Below are 23,040 nucleotides of genomic sequence, written 5' to 3'. Positions count from 1 at the left end.
ATAAGCTGTGTACATTGGTTGAAACTGCTGCTAACAACACAGCAGCCCAGGGATCGTCCAGGTGCAGAGAGGTGTCCTCAAAACGCCGCTGCTAACAGTCCCATAGCACCTGGGGAAGTAGGGAACCAGGTTGCCGTTAAGAGCTGATGTAAATGGATATTTGTTATGTTTTGAGGGTATTACATAGAACACTACACAGGGCTCAAATTACGGGGGAGCTGGGCTCCCCTGAAAGGCCCCCGAGGCCCTCATATGACATACCCATGGGAAGTCCAAAGATTCATCCAGTTTCAACCGATGTTACATTTTTGGTACAGCACTACAATAAAGACCACAATGTTGGCACATGTACTGTATCGCCAGTGCATGGCTTGTTTTTATTTGTATTACTTTTATTAGTCTATTCCCAGTCCAGCATATTTACAGTAAACCAGTTATAGGAGACTGGGTGTATGAAATGGTTAACCCAGAAAAGCTAATTAAAGCATCTGACCCAGGCCCAGATGTCCATGAGTACCAACCTAGACATTGGCCAGATCTCCATCTGGAACATCAGTAAAATCAAACACAGTGAAGACATCCAGAACTCGGTCCCAGCATGCCACATGACTGGCTTTCCCAGCCTTTCCTCAACGTTCGGGGTCAGATAGGGACGGGTTACTTTTAACTTTTGTTTCTTTCCCAGATATTCAGCTTGTGTTCGTGTGCTATCGACAGAGCTCATGTTGGTGCTTTTATCATAGCTTTGGTTTATCAGACAATCTGCATGAACACATAAAACATCACATGCTGCAATGCCTGGATAACCCAGTGAGCTGTGCACAGCTTCTCATTTCCACTGGAAACAGAGCAGCAGCTGTCAGGTGCAGCTGGACAGTTCAAACAATGAAACTAGAAGCAGAGCCATGCTGGTGAAGGTTCTCAGTCATCCAGGTCATGGCAATCCAAAAGGATTCAAAGGAAGACAACTGGACTTTCTTGGTTTCTGGAAGACGTTTTGCTTCTCATCCGAGGAGCTTTGTCAGTTCTGAGTGGAAAACGGGAGAGTCAGGTTTCTAAGCTGTAGCGGTACAACGTATCTCGCCTCGCTACAGCGCAGACGCTGTCTGCTCCAGCTTATTTACATGTTTTCCTTCTTGCTGTTTTCCTGCCAAAACATTTTCCTGCTACGTGACTTCTGGACTCTTTACAAACACGGGAAGTTGTTTATTAATCGACACAGGAGTGCACCACAGCCTTGTTTGGCCACAACTTTGATTTTCAGTGGCTTGACAGCATTATGCCTTCTTTTTAATCAGCAGATTTCCAGAAACTTCTCAAGAAGATCTCAGTTATTGAAAAAGAACAAAACAAATCTCTCGATCAGAAGTCAACTGGGAAGTAAATGGATGTTTTGGAGGTGACACCACCCTTTCTTCTTCTGTCAAAGCCAGACAAGATATTCGCCCACAGCCGGTCAGCAACAGCAACTCGTCTGTGGAAAGGCCAGAGGGCTCTCTGCCTCACAGTAAATCTGAGACCCATCATGGAATACTTTTGGTGCGAAGCCAAAGAATAAATCTTGTCCCTGGGTAGCAAGCAGAGGACAACCGGCTTCAGCCTTAGACTCTAAAAGAAACGTCACTGACGACCATGGCTGGCCAGCTCTCCCATCCAGGAAACACCACACAACAAGGAGCTGGCAAAAAAAGGAATATCAGAGCTATTCCCTGCCAACCAAACATTTGACTGCACTACTGGGTCGCTGCTGAACGGCCCAGGGTTGGATACATCTACACAACAGATTTCTCCAGATAATCGAGAAAGCATCCCCTCTCCTCCACAAAACAGGGTGAGGAATAATAAATGTATCACTAAATCCCCACGACAAAAGAAGAAAAACTCTGAGGCTGACCCTCAAACCCATGGTGGGTGACTTTCATGTCAAGAATGTGGATTTTAATGGCAGAAACACCAGAACATTCTGGTTTCCCAAGGATACGGTCACTGACATGAGAAAACAACTCCCAGCAGTCCTCGCTAAACATCCAGCTGTTAAACAACTGTTATAACAAGCTGTTATAACAAGCTGTTATAAATCACAAACTACCTAGAAATGTTCTCAGGTGATTCTGGATCACATCCCGCCCTCAACACGCCCACTTTCTGCCATAAATGGTCAATGCAAAGTGCCTTGTGGATATCATGCATGTACGTTAGCCGGCTCGTTGCAGCGCTCCACCGTTAACGATGGCGACCGCAGATCAAGGCAGTGCAATTTCACCGAAGCAGAAGGTGAGGTACCTGTGGGTGAGGTGGAGAAATGAAAGGAAGTGCTTTTGCAAAACAAATCAGAGAAAATCCACAGAGTGGCACAGTGTTGCTGAAGCCGTCAATGTTGTGAGTTCTTCAGATAGATCTGAGGCGGATATAAAAAAACAGTCCGATCTGGAGGTGGAGGCAAAACAAGAAGGATGGCTTGCCACCGCCAGAGTGTGTCTGCCACTGGCAGAGGCCCTGGCACCTCTGATCCCCCACCGCTCGCCGTTAGGATCCCAGCAGTACTCGGACCGGCAAGCATGCGTGGCATCGTGCCGGAGAAGGAGGGAGACACTGACCATGCAGAGGAGACTGGTAACGTTTAAGCCTTTTATTGATGCAGATCAAATGTGTCCGTCATTAAAATATAAAACAAAACCAAATCTCGTTGTTTCCCCCCAGTGACTCTGGACGAAGTGTCCAACGAGACATCCCGTGCTGCAACCGAAGACGTGGCTGCAAGGTCGGCCTGTCTCAGCAGTGCGCCTCGGGCGCATGGCGCACCTGGAAGTGGCCGGGTGCTAACTGACGCTGTCCTGTAGGCACACAGGGACATGATTAGTGCGGTGAACAAAGCGCGAGAAGAACTGCACAGAATGTGTGATGTCCTGACTGCAAATTCAGGAACACTTAAAGAATTGGCAAGAAAACAAAAGATGAAAATCATGCCTTCTGTGTTGGTCCTATAGATGACGTGTGACAGGGTGGAGAGACGAGGGCCCAGGCGGGATCCGATCCCCAAACTCCCAGGTGAGAGTCACGCGCTCAAACCAGTCAGCCAAAGGGACAACCCCTTTGACCAGGTAGCCAGGGTGCACGATCATTCGGGTCAGACAGGACGCTCACACTGTCATAGACCTTCTGCCTCATTCTTTATTCTGCGCTTCTCTGTGTGTGTGTGTGTGGGGGGGGGGGGGGGGGGGGGCAACAGTGTTAAGGATAGCCTCACAGGTCTCATTAAAACAAGTAAGAAATCCATCCAGTGACGACTCGTCTGATAAATCAAAGAAGGCTTGTTCAAACAGTGAGGTGAATTGAGTTGCAGTGTCAGAGTTCACATGACGACTATACCTACTGGGGCAACAGGTGCCAGCAAACTGCTATGCAGAGTAGTCTCAAATAATATCAGATTATGGTCTGAAAAAACTGCATCCTTAATAGTCAGATTATCTACTGAACACCCCAGTGATAACACAAGATCCAGTGTGTGGCCACATTCCTGTGTGGCCCCATTAACCCACTGCGTAAGTCAGGGTTCACAAGGTTGATGAAATCTGAGACTAAAGGTTTTCCAGGACAGCAGATATGAATATTAAAGTCTCCCAGTAGCAAAATCCGCTCGTATCTAGCAGCCCAGTTTGCTAGCACTTCTGAAAACTCCGGTAAAAAATCCTTATTGTAGTTCGGGGGTCTATATACTACAGCACAGAGGATTGGTTGCGGATGACCAAGTTCAAATAAGCACAGTTCAAAACTGGTATTAGGAGACCAGGACTGCAAATGTTTCATCTTCAGATTAGCTTTATAAATAACCACCAATCCACCGCCACCTTTAGTAGTCCTCGGCACATTAATGAAAGCACAGTCAGCTGGGATCAGTTCATTAAAACAGCGGACTCACCAGGAAGAATCCATGACTCCGTCACACAGAGGATGTCGAGAACATGTGTTGTAAAAAATTCCTTCACAATGAATGTTTTGTTAGCCACAGACCTAGCATTGACCCGGCCCCACCTTAAGGATAATTCAGAGCTATTGATGGTGGAAGAAGCTCTAGTCAATGATCGGAGATTCCTCAGATCGGCTCGTCTCCGACTGAATCTGCGAAAGGGTGGGGAGCGCTTACTAAACTCCCATGAATTGCCGGTGTTCTGAGAATTTCTCCTACCCGGTAAACCATCCTACCCGTTGTTACTGAGCATGTGCGCGCATGCACACAACACAAAAGGGGAATGCTACTCCGCTGTCATATTTGCAGGAAAATACTTTCCTTTGGTTAGGGTTAGGGTTAGGGTTTGGGTGAGGGATAGGGTTTGTGTCATGTAAAACAACGTAAAATTCTACTACGGGTAGGACGTTTTGCCAAAGTAGGACGTTTTCTCAGAACACCGGCAACAGGAACGAGCCACGAATCCACCGGATCCACCACACGCAACGGCGCCAGGAACCGAGTGGACAAACACAAGACCACTCGCGAACAGCCAGAAGAGGCAAGCTTCAATGCTTTCAGCTTGACGAGCCGTCCACCCCGACAGCCTCTCCTCCTACGTTTCCTCCCAGCAGAGTGTGTAAACGGCGGTGTTTCTCAGCACGCCGAAAGGCCACCCAGGTAGAGGGGGGAGGAAGTATTTCGGTGCTCAACAGCTTCAGACGGTTAAAATCCAACCGGAAAACCTTTTTAAACAGCGTATGACGATCATACACCAATCTCGGGTGAGCGAGTTGTAACACACGGGCTAAAAACAATAAAAATACAAAAAGTAGAGCAGCTGACAGACGGCGAGCCAGCAACACTGGCGCCATCTTGATGGTCCTTAGGACCATGAAAACGTGTAAAATATTTTAAACTTTTAGGAAGATTTACCAAAGTAACAAAAAATCTGTTTCCTCATTCAACATCTCAGGCTGGGGGATGATGGAGAAAAATTGGTTTTGCTGACATTACTGCTAAAATCGTAGCTGCCTTATAAGTAAAACACCTGCTGCTTCATTAAAATGCAAGTGCTATCCTCTGCCAGCTTTCCCGTCTCAACAGGGAGGACAACGACCTTCCCGAGACCACGCTGGTCTGTGTTATCAGTTATACTCCCATGGGAAACAGAATGTTGGCTGAATGCACCTGGTTTTGTATGAGGGAGTTGTGACATTGTTTTTACTCCCTACGTTAAACAGCTTTCCACCTGGATCTCTACGGAGCAGTCTAGGAATGTGATGTGGTGTGTGTGTGTGTGCTTGGTTAATAAAACCCCTCAGAGAACGAATGTTCGCTGAGAGATCCGGTGAACCATGCTTGGGTGTGTACTCATTTCATCTCTCCACTTTGCAAAGTAAAACTGAACAATAATATTGCTCTAATCCGCTGTGCGTTTGACTTCTCTTTAAGGTGACCGGATTTTATTAGAAAGTAACCCAACAGGGGAGAATCTTCAAATAACTGAAAACCTATAGCATACGTCCAATGCTTGCGTCTTATTTAGGTTATAAAATCCATAATGGCCCATATTTTAGCTTTAATGTCTTTGAGCAGCTTTAGACTCAAATGTTTAAGCCACGGTTTAAGGCTGTAAGAAATAAATAAGACGAAGGGAAACGTTTGGCTTAGGTTGTTATTTCGTTTGACCCAGTGGTCTCATTTCAGACATGTTACAGCACAGACCGACGTTTGTTTGATGCTGAAGTACTGAGACATTAAAAAATCTTAAACTTGGATAAGCTTGTTGTATTCTTGCTGATAATTATAAGTTACACGTTTTCTAGTTGAATTAAACATCAGTTTATCATCATGAAACAAAAGAATAAAGTGGAAGAAGAACTTCTACTTTCTCTTTGCCTCACTCCCTCCTGTTAACTTCTCTGTGTGCCTCAATAAAAGAGACAGAAGTTTGGGTCCTCCAGCCGCAGTCACTGACCCCACCCTAACACCGGATCTCCCGACATCACACGTCTGACTGAACCGGAGTTTTTTAAGAGCTTCTTTTAAAAAAAAGGAGAAATAATCACACGTGTCTAAAGGCACGTCCACCTCTCCTCCCTGTGTGAGTAGAAACTCTGTATCTCTCCTGCTTTTCGAGCTGCGCCACCTAACCCGCTCAACGAACATAATTCATCGGCCCAAATCTGACTCAACCAGTCAGGTTTACTGGGTTTGATTCTGATAGGCTTCTTCTACGATTCAGAATCCTTTATTTCTGCATCTTGATGCATCGATTAGTTGATTATTTCCTTCAGCTCTAGTGTTGTCAACATCGGTTTTCCCTAAAGACGGGGTTCTGCGGGCTTAACCAAGCCACTCCTGGAGTACCTGAAGGAAGTTAGAACCTGGATGGCTCAATGTGGAAAAACAGAGGTCACTATTCTTGCCTCAAAGCAAGAAATGGACCTCTCATGGCCTCTTTTAAGAATCTGGTCTGGTCTCTGATTTGGATGTGTCACTAAAGCTAGACTCATATTGACAGAGTGGTAAGCTCTTGCTTTTTCCATCTTCGCCGCCTAACCAGGATGAAGCCACTAGTGTCACATGTATACTTGGAGACAGTGGTCCATGCTTAACTCCTTTACTCAGGAGGTAGTAAGGCTACACTAGCTTTAGGTTATAAAATGCTGCAGCCAGATTGCTGCCAGGCACACGTCTGTCTTAGCTCATCTTCATTTTACTTTGTTTTAGAGTCAGGTGTAAGATGAAGAAGAGAAGTCTGCAGCAGAGGCCTGACTGCACCGTGTAACCCTCCGTGCACCAGCATCTGCAAGCAGTTTCCAAAAGGCCAATCCAATTAGTTAAAAGTATCGCCTGCTCCTAAAGGTAAAAAAAAAGAGAACGCAGTGGGTGGGTGTGGCCACCATAAATTGGGTTTCTTCTATTATTTCAATAATTCCATGAACTAGATTCTCTCTCTTCCACAGTAACCAGATTACCACTTCTCTTCCACCGTGAAAACCCAACGCCACTTAGAGCCACTGTCATCATTTCAGTCGACAGCTGAAGAAAAACAACACTGGACAAACAGCCGGCAGCCAGCCAGGGAGTAATCACATTACTGTAGCCTGTGAGAGCATGATCAACAACAGCCCTTCTCACTGGATTATGAGAGAAATGCACTTTAAATGCTCTAATTGATTAAAATGTCTCAGGAAATGAGGTGTTCCTTTCTGTTACAATAGATCCTGATACGATTAGTGTTTCAGCTGCAGTACTGCTCTGAATGAAACATTTTCTAACAGTAAGAATACGGTTAAGCTGCAGTATACCTCACATGTATAATGATGAAGATGAAGATGTGTTTTCCATGTCGAGATAAGATTCATAGCTGTAAAACTGCTGATTCAAATGAAAATGAAATTTGAGAAACTCCGTGACTTGTCCTGAAATTCTACAGAAACCTGGTAAACACCAGTGATGGTGATCAGTGTGATGACTCACCTTCAGAGCATGAGGGCAACTCAGGTGTAATGCACAGCAAGCAGCTGGCAACACAAAAGTAAACAACAACAATGGAGATTTCCACTCCGACCCCCTCCAAAACCAGCTTCTCAGCCTATAGCAGCCTGATCGGGGAAGAGGTGGGCGTGTCCAGCAGCAGCTTGTTTCCTTACCTCATTCACAGCATCCCGTTTCCTGATCAGAAAAGCTCTTCGCTGCCAGCGTTCTCACTGGTTTTTTAAGAGTGACAGAACGTTGCGCTCTATGATGATGTCAACACCAAAACAAAATGGAGACTCGCCTCTTACATCAGGCAGAATCCACGTGTTTTGAGCGTTATCTATTCTTTCATAATTTGTTGTTGAATTGTGATCGGCAGAAGCTTTTGCGGTTCACGCCTCACTTTTTTTCACAACAGCGGCCCAAAATGATCTCCTGACACATGGATTTTCTGCTTCCTGATCATGTGACGTGTGACGTATGCGGCTGAAGATCGGCTTTAGAGCTGAGATGTTTGTTGTCACGTGCGGGGGCTCGTTCCGACGCCCACATAGTAACAAAATGCTAATTGGCAGTGGATGGTTGGATTTAAAATGACGACTTTTGTTGTCAATGGCAGTGAATGAGTTAAGTTGACAGAGTGCTGCAACGGCTCATTCAGGAAGGTACTGAAAATGTCAAAAATAAAACCAGCTAAGATCACTTTATGTAAGAAGGATTTTATGCAATGAACTTAATAATCATGTTTAGTATCAACCACAGAATTATTATAACTTTTGGAAAAGAAGTTCTAATTGGTCCCATTTAAAGGGCTGCTGGGCAGTTTTGCTTGCTTTTAGCACCCCCTTGTGTCCGTTATTAATTCACTGTGGTTAAACCAAGCCCCCATAATTCGGGTCTGGAAATGAAGCCAAACAGGAAGTGAAATAAATTGCAGTTCCACCCTCATCCACTAGGGGCTGGTGTCAGAAGCGAGCAAATCCTCATTGACTCCCATGTTAAAAATACCAATTTCACAGCAGAAATAGACATGTTTACAGCCTGGTACCAGAACATGTTTTAGGTTTAAATGATCTAGTTTACACTCATGACAACTCTGAGGGGGGGAATTTCTTTCTCACTCTTCTGTTTAAGTGTATTAAAAGCCTAAAATTCTGTATAATTAATGAGCATCAGACCCACGTGACCACAGAGCTAGCTCCGTGGAAAGGCCTCAGTAGAGCCTCGGCCTGGCCTGGAAACTGCTCCGGGATTTTGAGTCTCTGTGTGTGTGTATTCTTGTTTGGATATTTTTGTGCAATTGTTGGACAAAATGACTTGCTGTGGCATTAATTGCACTAATAGAGCGTCCAAGGAGTCTCCACTTCATTTTTTCGGTAAGTAAAATTATATTTATGTATTTTAGGTCACTGCCGAGCTGAGCTTAGATTTTAACATGTACTGTTTAACCATGACATTTAAATGTAATAGGGTAAAACCCAGTGCATTTAACATAATGCTGCACTTTAGAAAATGGGTTGAAATATAACATGTTGGTGGAGCTGGGTTCCCACTATCGGCTTGTGGAGCTCTCGGAGACCTCTGTGTTCCACCCGGTTTTACCCAGCAGTCAGCCCGGCGTATCTCTGACTCAGAAGCTCTGGTGTTGAGCACAGTTAACTCCGGTTGTAGCTAGGTTGCTACCTCCGTTAGCTTAGCTCCCACCTCCGCGTTAGCTTTGGGCTAGCTTGTAGCTACATCGCTTCAGTTCGACTTGTGTCGTCATTTGATCCCAGCCTTACAGCCCCACCCTCAGCTCCACCTCTTTCCCTTTTTTGGAATTGTTTGGGCTTGACGGAACCTGTGACACGGTCAAAATGGCGGAAGTGGCCACCTCCATTTTGGCACAAAAACGTATAATTGGAGCCTATGGAAACAAATTGTCCAGTATTTATGTCGATGGGTTAAACTGAAAGTGAAACTTATCTCCTCAATATGAGTTTGTCTTTTTAACAGCTTAAAGGGGCATTATGGAAGTGTGACAGCCAAAACATGTGTAGAAATAATAAATTTCTTCTTCATACGTTCTCCTGCAATGCCCTGGTCCTGTAGAATGAGCCCTGGCATTTTTACTGTGATTGCCTGTTTTTCTGTAAAATCACAGAAAAAGAGAGATGCTCGGGTCGAGCAGGCTGCTTCATGCGCGTTCACGCTCAGGCATCGCCCTCCAAACCATTCTTAAATGGTACAGATACGAGTGACGTCGCTGGTGTGTTAACTCGCCTGGTAAGACATCGGACTTTCATGCAGAAGACCCGGGTTCGATTCTGGGTGGGAACATAGTTTATTCAGAGTTTCTGTTTTACATTAATGGTATATTTTTTTTACAGTAAGATGCCCAAATTTTTATTTGAGACTCGCCAAACGGCGTTGAATTCACAGATAAAAAAGATGTGGGTTCAACTTTCATTTTGGAACAATTTTTCAAGCAAGGGAAGGGAATGATCTGAGCATGCAGGAGGACTGACCCATCATAAACCTTTGTCGGCTGTGCTGAAGAGAAAGGTACAGAACCAAATTATTTAATAAATTAGCTGCACGTTCTCCTGTCCTCTGTCCTCCGGGCCACACACACACACACACACACACACACACACACACACACGCACGCACGCATGCACGCACGCACGCACACACACACACACACAGAGCTAACTGTCTCAGCTGTTATTTTCTTTAAGGAGTGTGCACGTACAGCATGCGCGCCTCGTGCACGAGCCCACTATTGAAGCTGCCGTTACGCTTTTGGCCTGAGGGGGCAATTGCGAGCATAAAAATTCAAAACTCCGTAAAGTCCCTTTAATCCAATGGCTGACATGTCTCCTCTTTCAATAGTTTCTACAGGAGCAGGGGCGGCGTTAGGCCCGGCTACTCGGGCTGAAGCCCCAAATCTTTAATGAAAAGCCCCGGATCTAAATCGCAGAAGTAACATGCAGTACCAAAGTCCAACAGAGAGGGCGCAGCTGGCAGTAGTTTGTACACAGCCTGCCTGAGCCTCCACCACTGAAGAAGAAGCCCTTCAGCAGCCGGCTTCTTCTACACTCTCTGCCTGAAACGCAGGAGTGAAGATGGACATAAGGACGTTTTTTAGACCAAAAGTACGGCGACAGAACCCCAGCTTTGATGAGACTGGTGTTGACTCAGGTTTGTGAGTCTTATTAGAAAATATTTGTTGTGCTGCTGGTTAGCCTAAAGTTAGCTTACTATCAGGTAAAGTTGTTGGAGAAAGAAAGGGAATATTTACTATCATCTCACACTAAACACTAACAGGAACAATACTCTGCCCTGAAAATGCTGAATATGTAGCTTCAGATTAAAAATTATGTGGTACAAGACAAATATATATGATGTTGACTAGTGCGTGTCACGTGTGTGTGTGCGCACACGTGTGTGTTTTAAGCCCCGGATCTTCTTCAGTCCTTAATCCGCCCCTGTACAGGAGGGATCCATCACTAAATCAAACAAATCAGCTGTGTCCATGATCTAAAACAGGCAGGAAATGTGCTAGAAGTAGACTGCAGCTCCACCATGTCAGCTCCACACCATTTCATTTACACATACTGGCTGGCTCAATAAATTTATGTAAAAATATGAAAAAGTTGTATAGTATGCCTTTATAATTGGCCTACGATCATTTCAATAACCCTGCAGTGGTCTCTAGTAGGGGGGGGGGGGGGGGCAGTGTTATTCATTTATATTCATGATATTTGAACATCTGGTTTGTGATTGGCTAACAGCAATCCAACAATTTTAAAAGCATTGTCTGTTTTTACAGTTGGTAATTATATTTAAAATCTAAATATATATTTGAAAATAAAGATTATTTTTGGTCACATCTGGACTAATTATTTAGAGATGTGTGGAAAATGTTTGAAGTAGATGTTGAGAAGATCCTGTTGTCGTGCAAGAGGAGTTTCACATTTATGGTAGTCTACAGATGTAACACAGAGGAGGTATGCTTTAGAAAACTTTGTTATGAAACTGTGAACACACCACAGTAGAAGAGTTAAAATACATTAGATTAGTCATATCAGAAAATATTGTAAACTACTAATTAGATATAATTATTGTGTCTCAGCCCCTCCGGTGTAAGACACTCCGGGGTAAAGACATACGTGTCTACCTGCGCGTGTATACAGAGCAGGTACACAGAGCAACCAAACCCGACCCAGACGCTGCTCCATCAACACCTAGCAAAATGTGCCATTATCCTATACCTGTGATCACTGGCTTCAGAGGAAGACCACACACAGCAAACCGCTTTCGCAACCTTCAAAACCTCCGCTCGCTAAAACCAACCCCCTGTCTATGGGACTGTGGAACCGCCAATCAGCTGTGAACAAAGCTGACTTCATTACCGCATATGCTAACCACCTGTCACTCGATCCACTGGCTCCACTGAGACCTGGATCAAACCATGTGACAATGCTACCCCATCTGCTGTCAGTTAACCACACTTTCTCCCACACTTCTCGTGCATCTGGCCGAGGTGGTGGAACGAGCATGTTAATGTCCAACAAATGGATATATAGTCAGTTGCTACCCATCACTAAATACAACTCCTTTGAATACCATGCCATCCAAGTAACTGTACCGAAAAATAATTTTTGGTTGTCATATATCGCCAACCAGGTCAACTTGTAGACTTTCTGGATGAACTCGACACCCTGCTTTCCTCCATTCCTGAGCACGGCTGTCCCACAATGGTCCTTGGAGACGTGAATATTCACCTGGACAATCCCAGCTCATCAGGCTTCCTGTCACTAATGTCATCATTTGATCTAAAACTAGTACAAAGCCCTCCAACTCACAAAGCTGGAAAAGCACTTGACCTCATTTTCACCAGAAACTGTGCCATAGACACAATCTGTCACACCGCTGCATCTTTCCGATCATTACTTCATCCATTTCAGCTCGACTCTACAAGGGAGGTCCACTGCTTCCTCCCCAATGGTCTCATTCTGCCGCAACCTCCGCAATCTGGCACCCAACCACTTCTCCTCTCTCGTTGCCTCCACTCTTCCATCTCCCAGCACATTCTCTGCTTATGAAGTGAATGATGCCACCGAGTCACTCTGCTCCACACTCTGCTCTTGTCTTAACAACTTGTGTCCATTAGCCACTAGACCTGCTAGATCCTCTCAGTCACACCCTTGGCTAAATGATACCCTCCGGGCTCTACGCACCAATCTTAGAGCTGCGGAACGGAAATGGCACAAAACAAGAGATCCTGGTGATCAATTGAAATTTCATGAATTACTGTCCTCATTCTCTGCCAGCATCGCTGATGCAAAGAAAGCTTTCTACACTGACAAAATTCTCAGCTCTGCTGACTCTCAGAAACTATTTTCGACATTCAAAACTCTGCTCAACCCTCCATCTCCACCTCCTACCAACAATCTATCAGCTGACACCTTTGTCTGATTCTTCACTGACAAAGTGGAGCTATAAGCAAACAGTTTTCTCAACTGGCCACTCCTGAACATTCGCTACCACAAACTCCTTCTAGCCCAACCATCTCAAGCCCTACTGCTTCATTTTCCTCTTGTTCCCCTCTCACTGAGAACTGTGTCCAAGCTTCTCACGTGCAGCTGCCCTACTACATGCCCACTGGACCCCATTCCGACTAAGCTGCTCCAAGCTATTTGCTCCCACAGTAGCCGCAGCAGTCAGACATGTCATCAACGCTTCACTGACATCCGGTACATTTCCCACCTCTCTCAAGCATGCTCAGGTTAAACCGCTGCTAAAAAACCATCTCTTCCTCCATATCATGTGGAGAACTACCGACCTATGTCTCTCCTCCCTTTTCTGTCCAAAATCATTGAAAGGGTGGCTTTCAAGCAGATCACAGAATACCTCTCACAAACTGTCTACTTGACCCTTACCAGTCTGGGTTCAAAAAGGGCCACTCCACTGAAACTGCTCTGTTAGCAGTGACTGAATCCTTAAAAGAAGCTAGAGCGACTGGCAAATCCTCAGTGCTTATCCTGCTCGACTTATCTGCAACTTATCGGTTGACACTGTCAACCATGGCTTCCTTTTGTCCACACTCTCTAGCATGGGCATCATAGAGAAAGCACACGCCTGGTTTGAATCGTACCTCACAGGACGATCATTCAGCGTATCTTGGCTTGGACAATCCTCTACCGTGCACCATCTTGCCACAGGAGTCCCCCAGGGCTCTGTACTAGGACCTCTTCTCTTTGCCATATACACCACCTCACTGGGTGAGATCATTTGATCACATGGCTTCTCCTACCACTGCTATGCAGACGACACCCAGCTCTATGTCATTTCCACCAGACGACCACACTGTCTCTGCACGAATATCAAACTGTCTCTCTGACATATCAAAATGGATGAAATCCCACCATCTCCAACTCAACCTCTCTAAAACTGAACTACTTGTCATCCCAGCAAAACCATCCATACAGCACAATATCTCAATCCAGAATGACTTCCTATCTCTGGCTCCTTCAAAGGCAGTTCGAAATCTGGGTGTTGTGATTGATGAACACCTGACCTTTAAAGATCATGTTGCCTCTGTTGCTCGTTCATGCCGCTTTGCGCTGTATAACATACGAAAGATCAGACCATACCTAACACAACATGCCACCCAGCTCCTGGTGCAATCTACTGTCATCTCCCGCCTCCATTACGGCAATGCCCTTCTAACTGGTCTTCCAGGCTGTACTGTGAGACCTCTTCAAATGGTCCAGAACGCAGCGGCGCGTCTGGTCTTCAATCAGCCTAAAAGAGCACACGTCACCCCTCTGTTCATTGAGCTCCACTGGCTACCGCTAGCAGCATGCATCAAATTCAAACTGCTAACACTAGCCCCATGCTTTCGTTCTTTTTTAAACACAGAAACAGTTTTGTTTACCTGTTAGTAGCTACAGTTTCGCCGACGGCTGCCGGCTTCTTCAGGCTGACGCTGATGGTGGCGCGTCACTTCCTTCTCCGTTTATCTGCGGGCAGTAGAGGACGTTGTCGCCCTCTACTGCCCGCTCTCCCCTCTCAGACGATGCAGTCCCATGCGTGGTCCAGCGTGTAAACTCCGTCGTCCCTGTTCATGGTCCCACATCCACGTCTCCTTATCTCGATTGCTTCCTTGATCCATCTTTTGTATTTTTGTTGTTCGGTGGTTATGATCCGTGTGCTGTCCCAGTCCATTATATGGTTTTCTCTTAAGCAATGATCTGTTACGGCTGACTTTTTTATTGTACTTTCTGCTTCTTCTTTTGCTGCTCTTGTGTGTTTACGATTTGCCTCTTTCTCGCACTCCTTTCTGTGTTCTATTGTTCGTGTGTTGAGTTGGCGTCCGGTTTCTCCTACGTATGTTTTATTGCATATTTTGCATGGGATTTCGTAGATGACTCCACATTTTTGTCCAGCTGATATTTTGTCTTTTGGGTGTACTAGTCTGTTTCTAACTGTTGTGTATGGCTTTGTTGGTGTGTTTATGTTGTGTTTTTTCATTGTTGCTCTTATTTTTTTCCGTTATGCCTCTGATGTATGGTAGGGTTATCACTGGTTTTGGTTCTTGTCTTTCTGGGTTTCTGGTTCTTTTTTTGGGTTGTTCTTTGCTTTCTGTTTTTGTTTGTTGTTTTCCTTTGTTTATTGCCCATGTCGGGTATGGACAGAGGGGAGAGCGGGCAGTAGAGGGCGACAACGTCCTCTGCTGCCCGCAGATAAACGGAGAAGGAAGTGACGCGCCACCATCAGCGTCAGCCTGAAGAAGCCGGCAGCCGTCGGCGAAACCGTAGCTACAAACAGGTAAACAAAACTGTTTCTGTGTTTAAAAAAGAACGAAAGCATGGATTTAGAAAGACACAGCAAGAACACACCTAAGATGTTCAAAGAGAAATACGGACAACAAGGAACGAAGGACTTCCGCCGTTTGGAGCGATTACACCAGAAACGCGCACGTCTAAGAAACCACCTTCGCTTCTGTTTAAGATGCCGGGACGAAAACATCACACCCACAAGCCTACAGCTGAAAACATCGATCCGGACCCAGACAGCACAAAATATAATAGAAAGAGCACAGAGAGCACTGCTCAAGGAGAGGATAAGGAACGTCATAACCAAACAGAGGCGTGTGGAGGACGAACTGGAAAGAGGACACCTGGACTTGAAAAGGAATTCCAAACTTGATGAACAAATGGAGGAACTAACTAAAGGACACATGATGGAAAAACAGGAAAAAGAGTTCTTAAAGTAAAAGAAAGACACATAAAGAAGTTAAACAGACTCATAAACAAGAAAAAGAGGGGAGAAATACAAGATAACTCCACACCAAACTCATGGGTATGTAACATCTCACAATACGAACTAACAGAAGCAGAAGAGAGCATATTAAAGAAAGGTTTAAACTTTGCAGTCACACCAAAAGAAATACCATATGATGAATTTATTGTAGCAACAGAACTAGCATGTCAACAGATCACAGATGAGGGAAAGAAAGCAGAACTCAGAAATAACGTAGTTGGGATATTAAAAAACAATCAGCCATGACAGCTTTATCCAAAAATGAACAGATAATTATTCTACCGGCAGACAAAGGAAGAACCACAGTAGTTATGGAAAAAGAAAAGTATAAACAACAGATGAAACAGATGCTAGAAGACAAAAATACATATGAAATACTTAAAAAAGATCCAACAGAAAACATTAAGAAAAACATGAAAAAATTACTGAAGCCACTACACGAAAAAGGCAAAATAACAGAAAAAATGTACAAACACTGGATTCCTACAGCAAACATAACACCAAGAATATATGGAAAACCAAAAATACATAAACAAAACACCACTTAGACCAATAGTTGACAGCATAGGTACACCAACATACAACATGGCAAAAGATATCAGCAGAATCATCAGCCCGTTATTAGGAAATACAGACCAACACTGCAAAAATAGTATAGAACTGGTAAAAGAACTAAAGGAGATTACAATAGAAGACAACGACATACTCATCTCACATGACGTCACATCTCTGTTCACAAAAACACCAACCCAAAAAACCATAGACATAGTAGTTAACAGAATCAGACAAGACAAAACCTTACATAAAAGGACAAACCTCACAGCAGATGACATAGCACAACTGATAGCACTGGTAGCTAACTCCACTTACTTCACATACGACAACACAATATACAAACAACTGGAAGGCTTCGCCATGGATAACCCGTTATCAGCCACCCTGTGCCAGTTTTTCATGGAAGACCTGGAACAAAAAGCCATAGCCACTGCCCCCCCAAACTGCAAAATAAAACTATGGAAACGCTACGTAGACGACATACTAGAAATCACACCAAAAGGTCAAACAGAAATACAACACTTGAACAATATTGACGACACGGGCAACATAAAATTCACTTATGAGTCAGAAACAGAAGGCAGCATAGCATTTATGGACATGAAAATCACCAGGCAGACCGACGGGACCCTAAACATAAACACATACAGGACACCAACACACACAGACCCATATCTATTATGGACACCAGAACACCCCACCATACACAACATGTCAGTAATCAGAACATTATATCACCGAGCAAACATGGTAACAGAAGAGAGAGACCGTAAACAAGAGGACAAACACATACAACACGCTTTAAAGACCTGCAGATACCCGACATGGGCAATAAACAAAGGTAAACAACAAACAACAACAGAAAGCAAAGAACAACCAAAGCAAAGAACCAGAAACCCAAAAAGACAAGAACCAAAACCAGTGATAACCCTACCATACATCAGAGGCATAACAGAAAAAAATAAGAGCAACAATGAAAAAACACAACATAAACACACCAACAAAGCCATACACAACAGTTAGAAACAGACTAGTGCACCCAAAAGACAAAATATCAGCTGGACAAAAATGTGGAGTCATCTACGAAATCCCATGCAAAATATGCAATAAAACATACATAGGAGAAACCGGACGCCAACTCAATACACGGACAATAGAACACAGAAAGGAGTGCGAGAAAGAGGCAAATCGTAAACACACAAGAGCAGCAAAAGAAGAAGCAGAAAGCACAATAAAAAAGTCAGCCGTAACAGATCATTGCTTAAGAGAAAACCATGTAATGGACTGGGACAACACACGGATCATAACCACCGAACAACAAAAATACAAAAGATGGATCAAGGAAGCTATCGAGATAAGGAGACGTGGATGTGGGACCATGAACAGGGACGACGGAGTTTACACGCTGGACCACGCATGGGACTGCATCGTCTGAGAGGGGAGAGCGGGCAGTAGAGGGCGACAACGTCCTCTGCTGCCCTCAGATAAACGGAGAAGGAAGTGACGCGCCACCATCAGCGTCAGCCTGAAGAAGCCGGCAGCTGTCGGCGAAACTGTAGCTACAAACAGGTAAACAAAACTGTTTCTGTGTTTAAAAAAGAACGAAAGCATGGATTTAGAAAGACACAGCAAGAACACACCTAAGATGCTAACACTAGCATACAAAGTCCGAGACAGTACGGCTCCCATCTACCTGAATCCTCTTGCAAAGGCTTACGTCTCGGCCCGGCCGCTCCGGTCATCACAGGATGGTCGGCTAGCAGTGCCTACACCACGCTCAGGACAATCCAGACTCTTCTCATGCATCGTTCCACAAATGTGGAATGACCTTCCTAACACTACCAGAACAGGGGCTTCCTTTTCATTTTTCAAGAAACTCCTGAAGACCCTGCTCTTCAGAGAGCATCTTCTAAACTAACACCCTCCCTGCAACCCCCCCCCCCCCCCACTGTCCACTCCTTGTTCCCTCCTCTCCATTATTGATGTCAAGTTGTTATTAGCTTCAAGGGCAACATGCCGATTATCACTTGTAAGTCGCTTTGGACAAAAGCGTCTGCTAAATACATAAACATATTGTTCTTCATGTGTGGGACAATTGAGGTGCAGTTCTAAATCAATTGGTATCTCTGTAGCAGGAACAAAGACCAAGAAGGTTGTAGTTCCAGTAGGACAAGACGGTAGGGACATCATCAGTGTCTTCGTCCAGCATGTCGTCAGTCTGCGAGAGTTCAGGTTCTGTAGTCGTTGCTATAAAAGTGAAAGATCTATTACAACAGCAGTATTGAGTATTATTTTTGCTGCCATATTATTGTGCTGATGTCACAAAGTGGAAAAGTTTGGATTTAGTTTAAGTTGCATGATCTGTGTCTTTATTGTTGACATGCTTACTTTGTTTTGAATGGTTTTTTCCCTTTGTGGTACCTCCTGGGAACTGGGAACAGGTGTGGAATGGCCACAGGTGCAATGGACTCATAAAACGAGGTATAAAAGGATCTGAGGAAAGAGTCCAGGAGAGCAGGAGACACCAGATACATCCATAGACATCTCTATTCATGTTCAGCCTGCATGTGAATGACTAGTTCAAAAAGGACAAGTATTATGCACTTCCCAGTGAACCTGTGCTTTAAAGTCCTCTCCCTTCTTCACCTCTACTCCCTGTAACACTGCCGTTGCACCCGTGTCCCTCTCACATGACTGCTGGGACTAATATTCATTTATGTCTTTTCCACTCTGTTGTCACACACACTGATGTGTGTACGGGATTTGTTCTCCGCACTTGACCCATCCCCTGTGGGAGCGGTGAGCTGCAGACACCGCCGCATTCGGGAACCATTTGGTGGTTCAACCCCCCAATCCAACCCCTTAATGCTGAGTGTGACGCAGGGAGGCATTGGGTCCTTTTTTTTTTTTTTGAGTCTTTGGTATGACCCAACCAGCAATTGAACCCTGATCTCCCAGTCTCAGGTCGGACACTGTACCACTAGGCCACTGTGCTGGTACATGTCTCCACCTCTCTAGTGTTTCCTCTACCTCCACCTGTATCTCACTGCTGATAATGGTGGCATCTGCTGAAAGATGTCTAGCTTCAAAAAGAACTTAAATTTTCAAGAATCATGTGGATTTGCAGTACGGCATAGTGGTAGTGCGAAGCAGAGAGCTATGACTACTGTAGGACATCCTCCAACACCTGAACATATTCTAAATACATACTGATGCTGGCAGCTACTGATTGTAACTAATAAAGTAACCTGTAGTGTGTGTGCGTGTGTGTGTGCGTGCGTGCGTGTGTGTGTGTGTGTGTGTGTGTGTGTGTGCCTGGCAAATGGGTTGTGGGATGGGGGGTGTAACTGTCATAATTGTTTTTAAATTTGTGGGGAAGGGGTGGGAATGTGGGTTACATGGGATCATTTTAATCTGTAAAGCACTTTGAGATGCATTTTCTTTTGTTTGAAAAGTGCTATACAAATAAAGTTTGATTGAAAGTTAGGAACAGCTGAGTTAACCAAGCTTGTTCAGCCAAAAGCTGTTTTAACAAGGTTACAAGAGAAGTGACTGAGCAGATGTACTCACACAGCCCGAGGGGCTGGACGCCAGCTGGAATCAAATGTCCTGAACTGTAGTCATGATGAAACGTTCAGTTGGCTGACTGAATCCAGACAAGTTTTAGCTAGATTAGCTCACAGCCTGTGTCTGGCTGGCCCAATCAATGGACACAACAGACAGCAGATCACAGAAAAGCTGCTATTTTTTAATCATCTAGTATTTTCTATCTGTTGGACTTTTTCCTCGATTTTTTTAAATTGCAAAACAAACAGATCAGACAATGAAAAAAAGACCATTTCAATGACAGGTGATGACTTACAATATAAACAAACAGAATAAAAAGTGACCAACTTCAAATATGTCCATCCATTTTCTGCTGCTTATCTGGAGTCGGGTCGTGGTGACCAAGCAGACATCCTAATCAGATGCCCAAGCCAGCTCAACTGGCTCCTCTCCATGTGGAGTAGCAGCGGATCTACTACGAGCCCCTCCCGGATGACCGAGCTTCTCACCCTATCTCTAAGGGGGAGACCAGCCACTCTGCAGAGAAAAGTCATTTTGGCTGCTTGTATCCGTGATCTTGTTCTTTTGGTCTGTAGCCCAGTGACACGTAGTGAGGCTTTTTTTTTATTTCCCCTCCCATTCTGTGCTTTTATTTTGGCAGAAACCGGAAGCCTTTAAAAGATCCCGGAACTCGCATCGCAGTCTTCCCATTTGAACTCTGCTGTTGCTATTTATACAACTGGCGTGTACCGTGGAAATTGTTTGTTTGAGGCGTTTGGGAAGAAGTTCACACGCCCAGCTAGCATTTCCCTGGAGAGTAGCGATGACAAAAGGGATATGGCATTGATACCCATGCCCTCTCCCTTATTGGATGAACCTTTAATTTCTACTTCAACGATTGTCCGCTCGGTTGCACAAGTCCTGGTCCATCTTCCCGTTTGAACTCTGCTGTTGCTATTTATACAACTCGTGTGTACCGTGGAAATTGTTTGTTTGAGGCGTTTGCCCGGAGAGAGAACGATCAGATACACGGTTCAACCTCAACAGTCACCCTTGGGTTGTGTAGTGTGGTCACCGCTGGACGGTAAGCTGTGATCATTTTTTTATTAGTGACTAAGTTTATTGCTGAAACATGATGGCTTCGTGTTGTTTGTAGATGGGACCCATGACTATTAAACGACACTAGAAACAGAATGCTCGAACAGATTTGGCTATATATACTAGACATAGCAAACTTTGCAAGAACTGTTTGGTTGTGTTTTTATTGTGTTATGTTATGCTAAGCTAATGCAAGGCATGAAAACAGCTGAGTAAGTGTTAATCTAACTTTGGTTTTGACCTTTTACATGTCAGGTTTTTGTGCAGATCCATAAAAGGGCTGAAATCCTGTTCTTGTGTGGATATACTTGGAATTCTCAGCGCCAACACCAGGACTGGCTGAGATGGCGAGCCGCCCAGCCACCGCAGCAACGCGGTAGGACTGTTAAAGACGATACAAAATCGGCCCTTTTGTTTGGATTCCTTTGGACTCTTTCAAGCTGGATATCTGTTGGATGCAGACCCTTCAATGGACAATAGCATCTGTAGTTAAAGCTACAATAGCTCCATTCTCAACTCCCTAATTGGTTGAGACCTTTAGTGGTTTTCACATTTGTTATCTTTAGTAAATTTGTTGGGTTTTTTGTTTTACTTGTGTGGACACCTGCCAATTGTCCCATTGGGTATTTAATTTCTGTCAATACACTCGATCCCAGCTGCTTCACACTCGGCTGTCTAATGAGCACCTGGACATGCCACACCTGTGATGTGGGATGGATTATCTTGGTAACGGAGAAGTGCTCACTAACAGATTTAGACAGATGTGTGAACGATATTTGAGAGGAACGGTGTTTTGTGTATTTAGAAAATGTTTTACATATTTGAAATCAGGTCATGAAAAATGGGAGCAAAACCAAACGTGTTTCTATAGAAAAAGAGAGGCATTGAAATTGGCCAGAATCATTCTCAGCAGGCCACAGATGCTCAAGGAACAGAAGTCTTTATGCTCAGAAACCTAAAATCCTGGTTTAATGTGAACACACTTTAGTGTTCACATGTATGCGAGCATGAGTTAGGAACTTCGACCCTTTAGGACATTTCCACCAGCTGAACCAGAACCTACAAGCAGACAAGAATTCTGGCCCTCACAGACGTATTACTTCTTTCATAAGAAACTCTTCTATCCATCACTTGTTACCTGTATTAATGACACCTGTTGGAAACATGTCATCTGTGTAGAAGACAACTGTCCATAACTTGAAACAGCCAGGTTCCAACCTGTCTAAGGGCACCCGGGACAAAATTGAGACGAGCCAAACAGGCAAGCGGCTTGGTGAGAAGAGATCAACCGTTAAAACAGTTATTATAAAATGGAAAAAATACAAGATCTCTGGCAATCTTCCTCAACCTGGTGCTCTACACGTGATCTTACCTCATGGGGTACAAATATCCATGAGAACGGTGAGGAAACAGCTCAGAACTGAACTACGTGGTATAAACACCACTTGTGGTTGGAGGTGGAAGAATGATGAGTTGCATCCAAGAACACCATCCCCACTGTGAAGCACGTAGGTGGAAACATTATGCTTTGGGGCTCCTTTTTATTAAGGACACGATAAATGGTTATGTATGGTGGAATTTTGGACAAAAGCTTCCTTCCATCAGTGAGAGCACTGAAGATGAAACATGGCTGGCTCTTTCAGCATGACAATGATCCCAAACATACCGCCTGGGCAATGAAGGGGTAGCTATGTAAAAATCATTTCAAGGTTCTCGAGTGGCCTCGCCAGTCACCAAATCTCAGTTCAATACTGAATTTGAGGAGGGAGGTGGAAGTTGCCCAGTGACAGCTCCAGGGCATCACTGCTCTAGAGATCTGCATGGAATAACGGGCCAAAATACTGGCTACAGTGTGTGAAGACCTACAGCAAACGTTTGACCAATGTCATTTCCAACCAGGGTTACATTACAAACGTTTGAAATGAACTTTTCTTAATGACCAAATACTTTATTTTTGCTGCACCATTATACATTATTCTTTTATTCCATCTCTCACAGATAAAACAAACCTTATATTTGAAAGTGGGACAGCTGGCACAGTCAGTCACTAGTCCAGACCAATAACTATTCACCCTCTTTCCTTCAGGCAAGAG

At 44.4% G+C, this 23,040-nt stretch overlaps 2 protein-coding genes across 2 annotated transcripts in view; one reads left to right on the top strand and one right to left on the bottom strand.

The window, feature by feature from the left end:
* LOC107397069 (voltage-dependent N-type calcium channel subunit alpha-1B) overlaps positions 1–23,040 on the bottom strand; it is a gene marked incomplete in the record, with an annotated part of 226,962 nt that overhangs the window by 13,226 nt on the left and 190,696 nt on the right.
* LOC139063688 (uncharacterized) lies at positions 13,569–14,393 on the top strand. The gene has a single exon (XM_070546315.1). The coding sequence runs from the start codon at positions 13,723–13,725 to the stop codon at positions 14,365–14,367; it is 645 nt and encodes a 214-aa protein (XP_070402416.1). The 5' UTR covers positions 13,569–13,722; the 3' UTR covers positions 14,368–14,393.

This window comes from Nothobranchius furzeri, chromosome 17 (genome assembly GCF_043380555.1).
Source record: "Nothobranchius furzeri strain GRZ-AD chromosome 17, NfurGRZ-RIMD1, whole genome shotgun sequence".
Taxonomy (NCBI): Eukaryota; Metazoa; Chordata; class Actinopteri; order Cyprinodontiformes; family Nothobranchiidae; genus Nothobranchius; species Nothobranchius furzeri.
Note: the sequence above shows the minus strand (reverse complement) of the source record. Positions and strands in the feature narration are given on the sequence as shown.

Coding starts and splice junctions, on each gene's coding strand:
- LOC139063688 (XM_070546315.1), top strand. CDS start 13,723: ATGGCTTCTCCTACCACTGCTATGCAGACGACACCCAGCTCTATGTCA.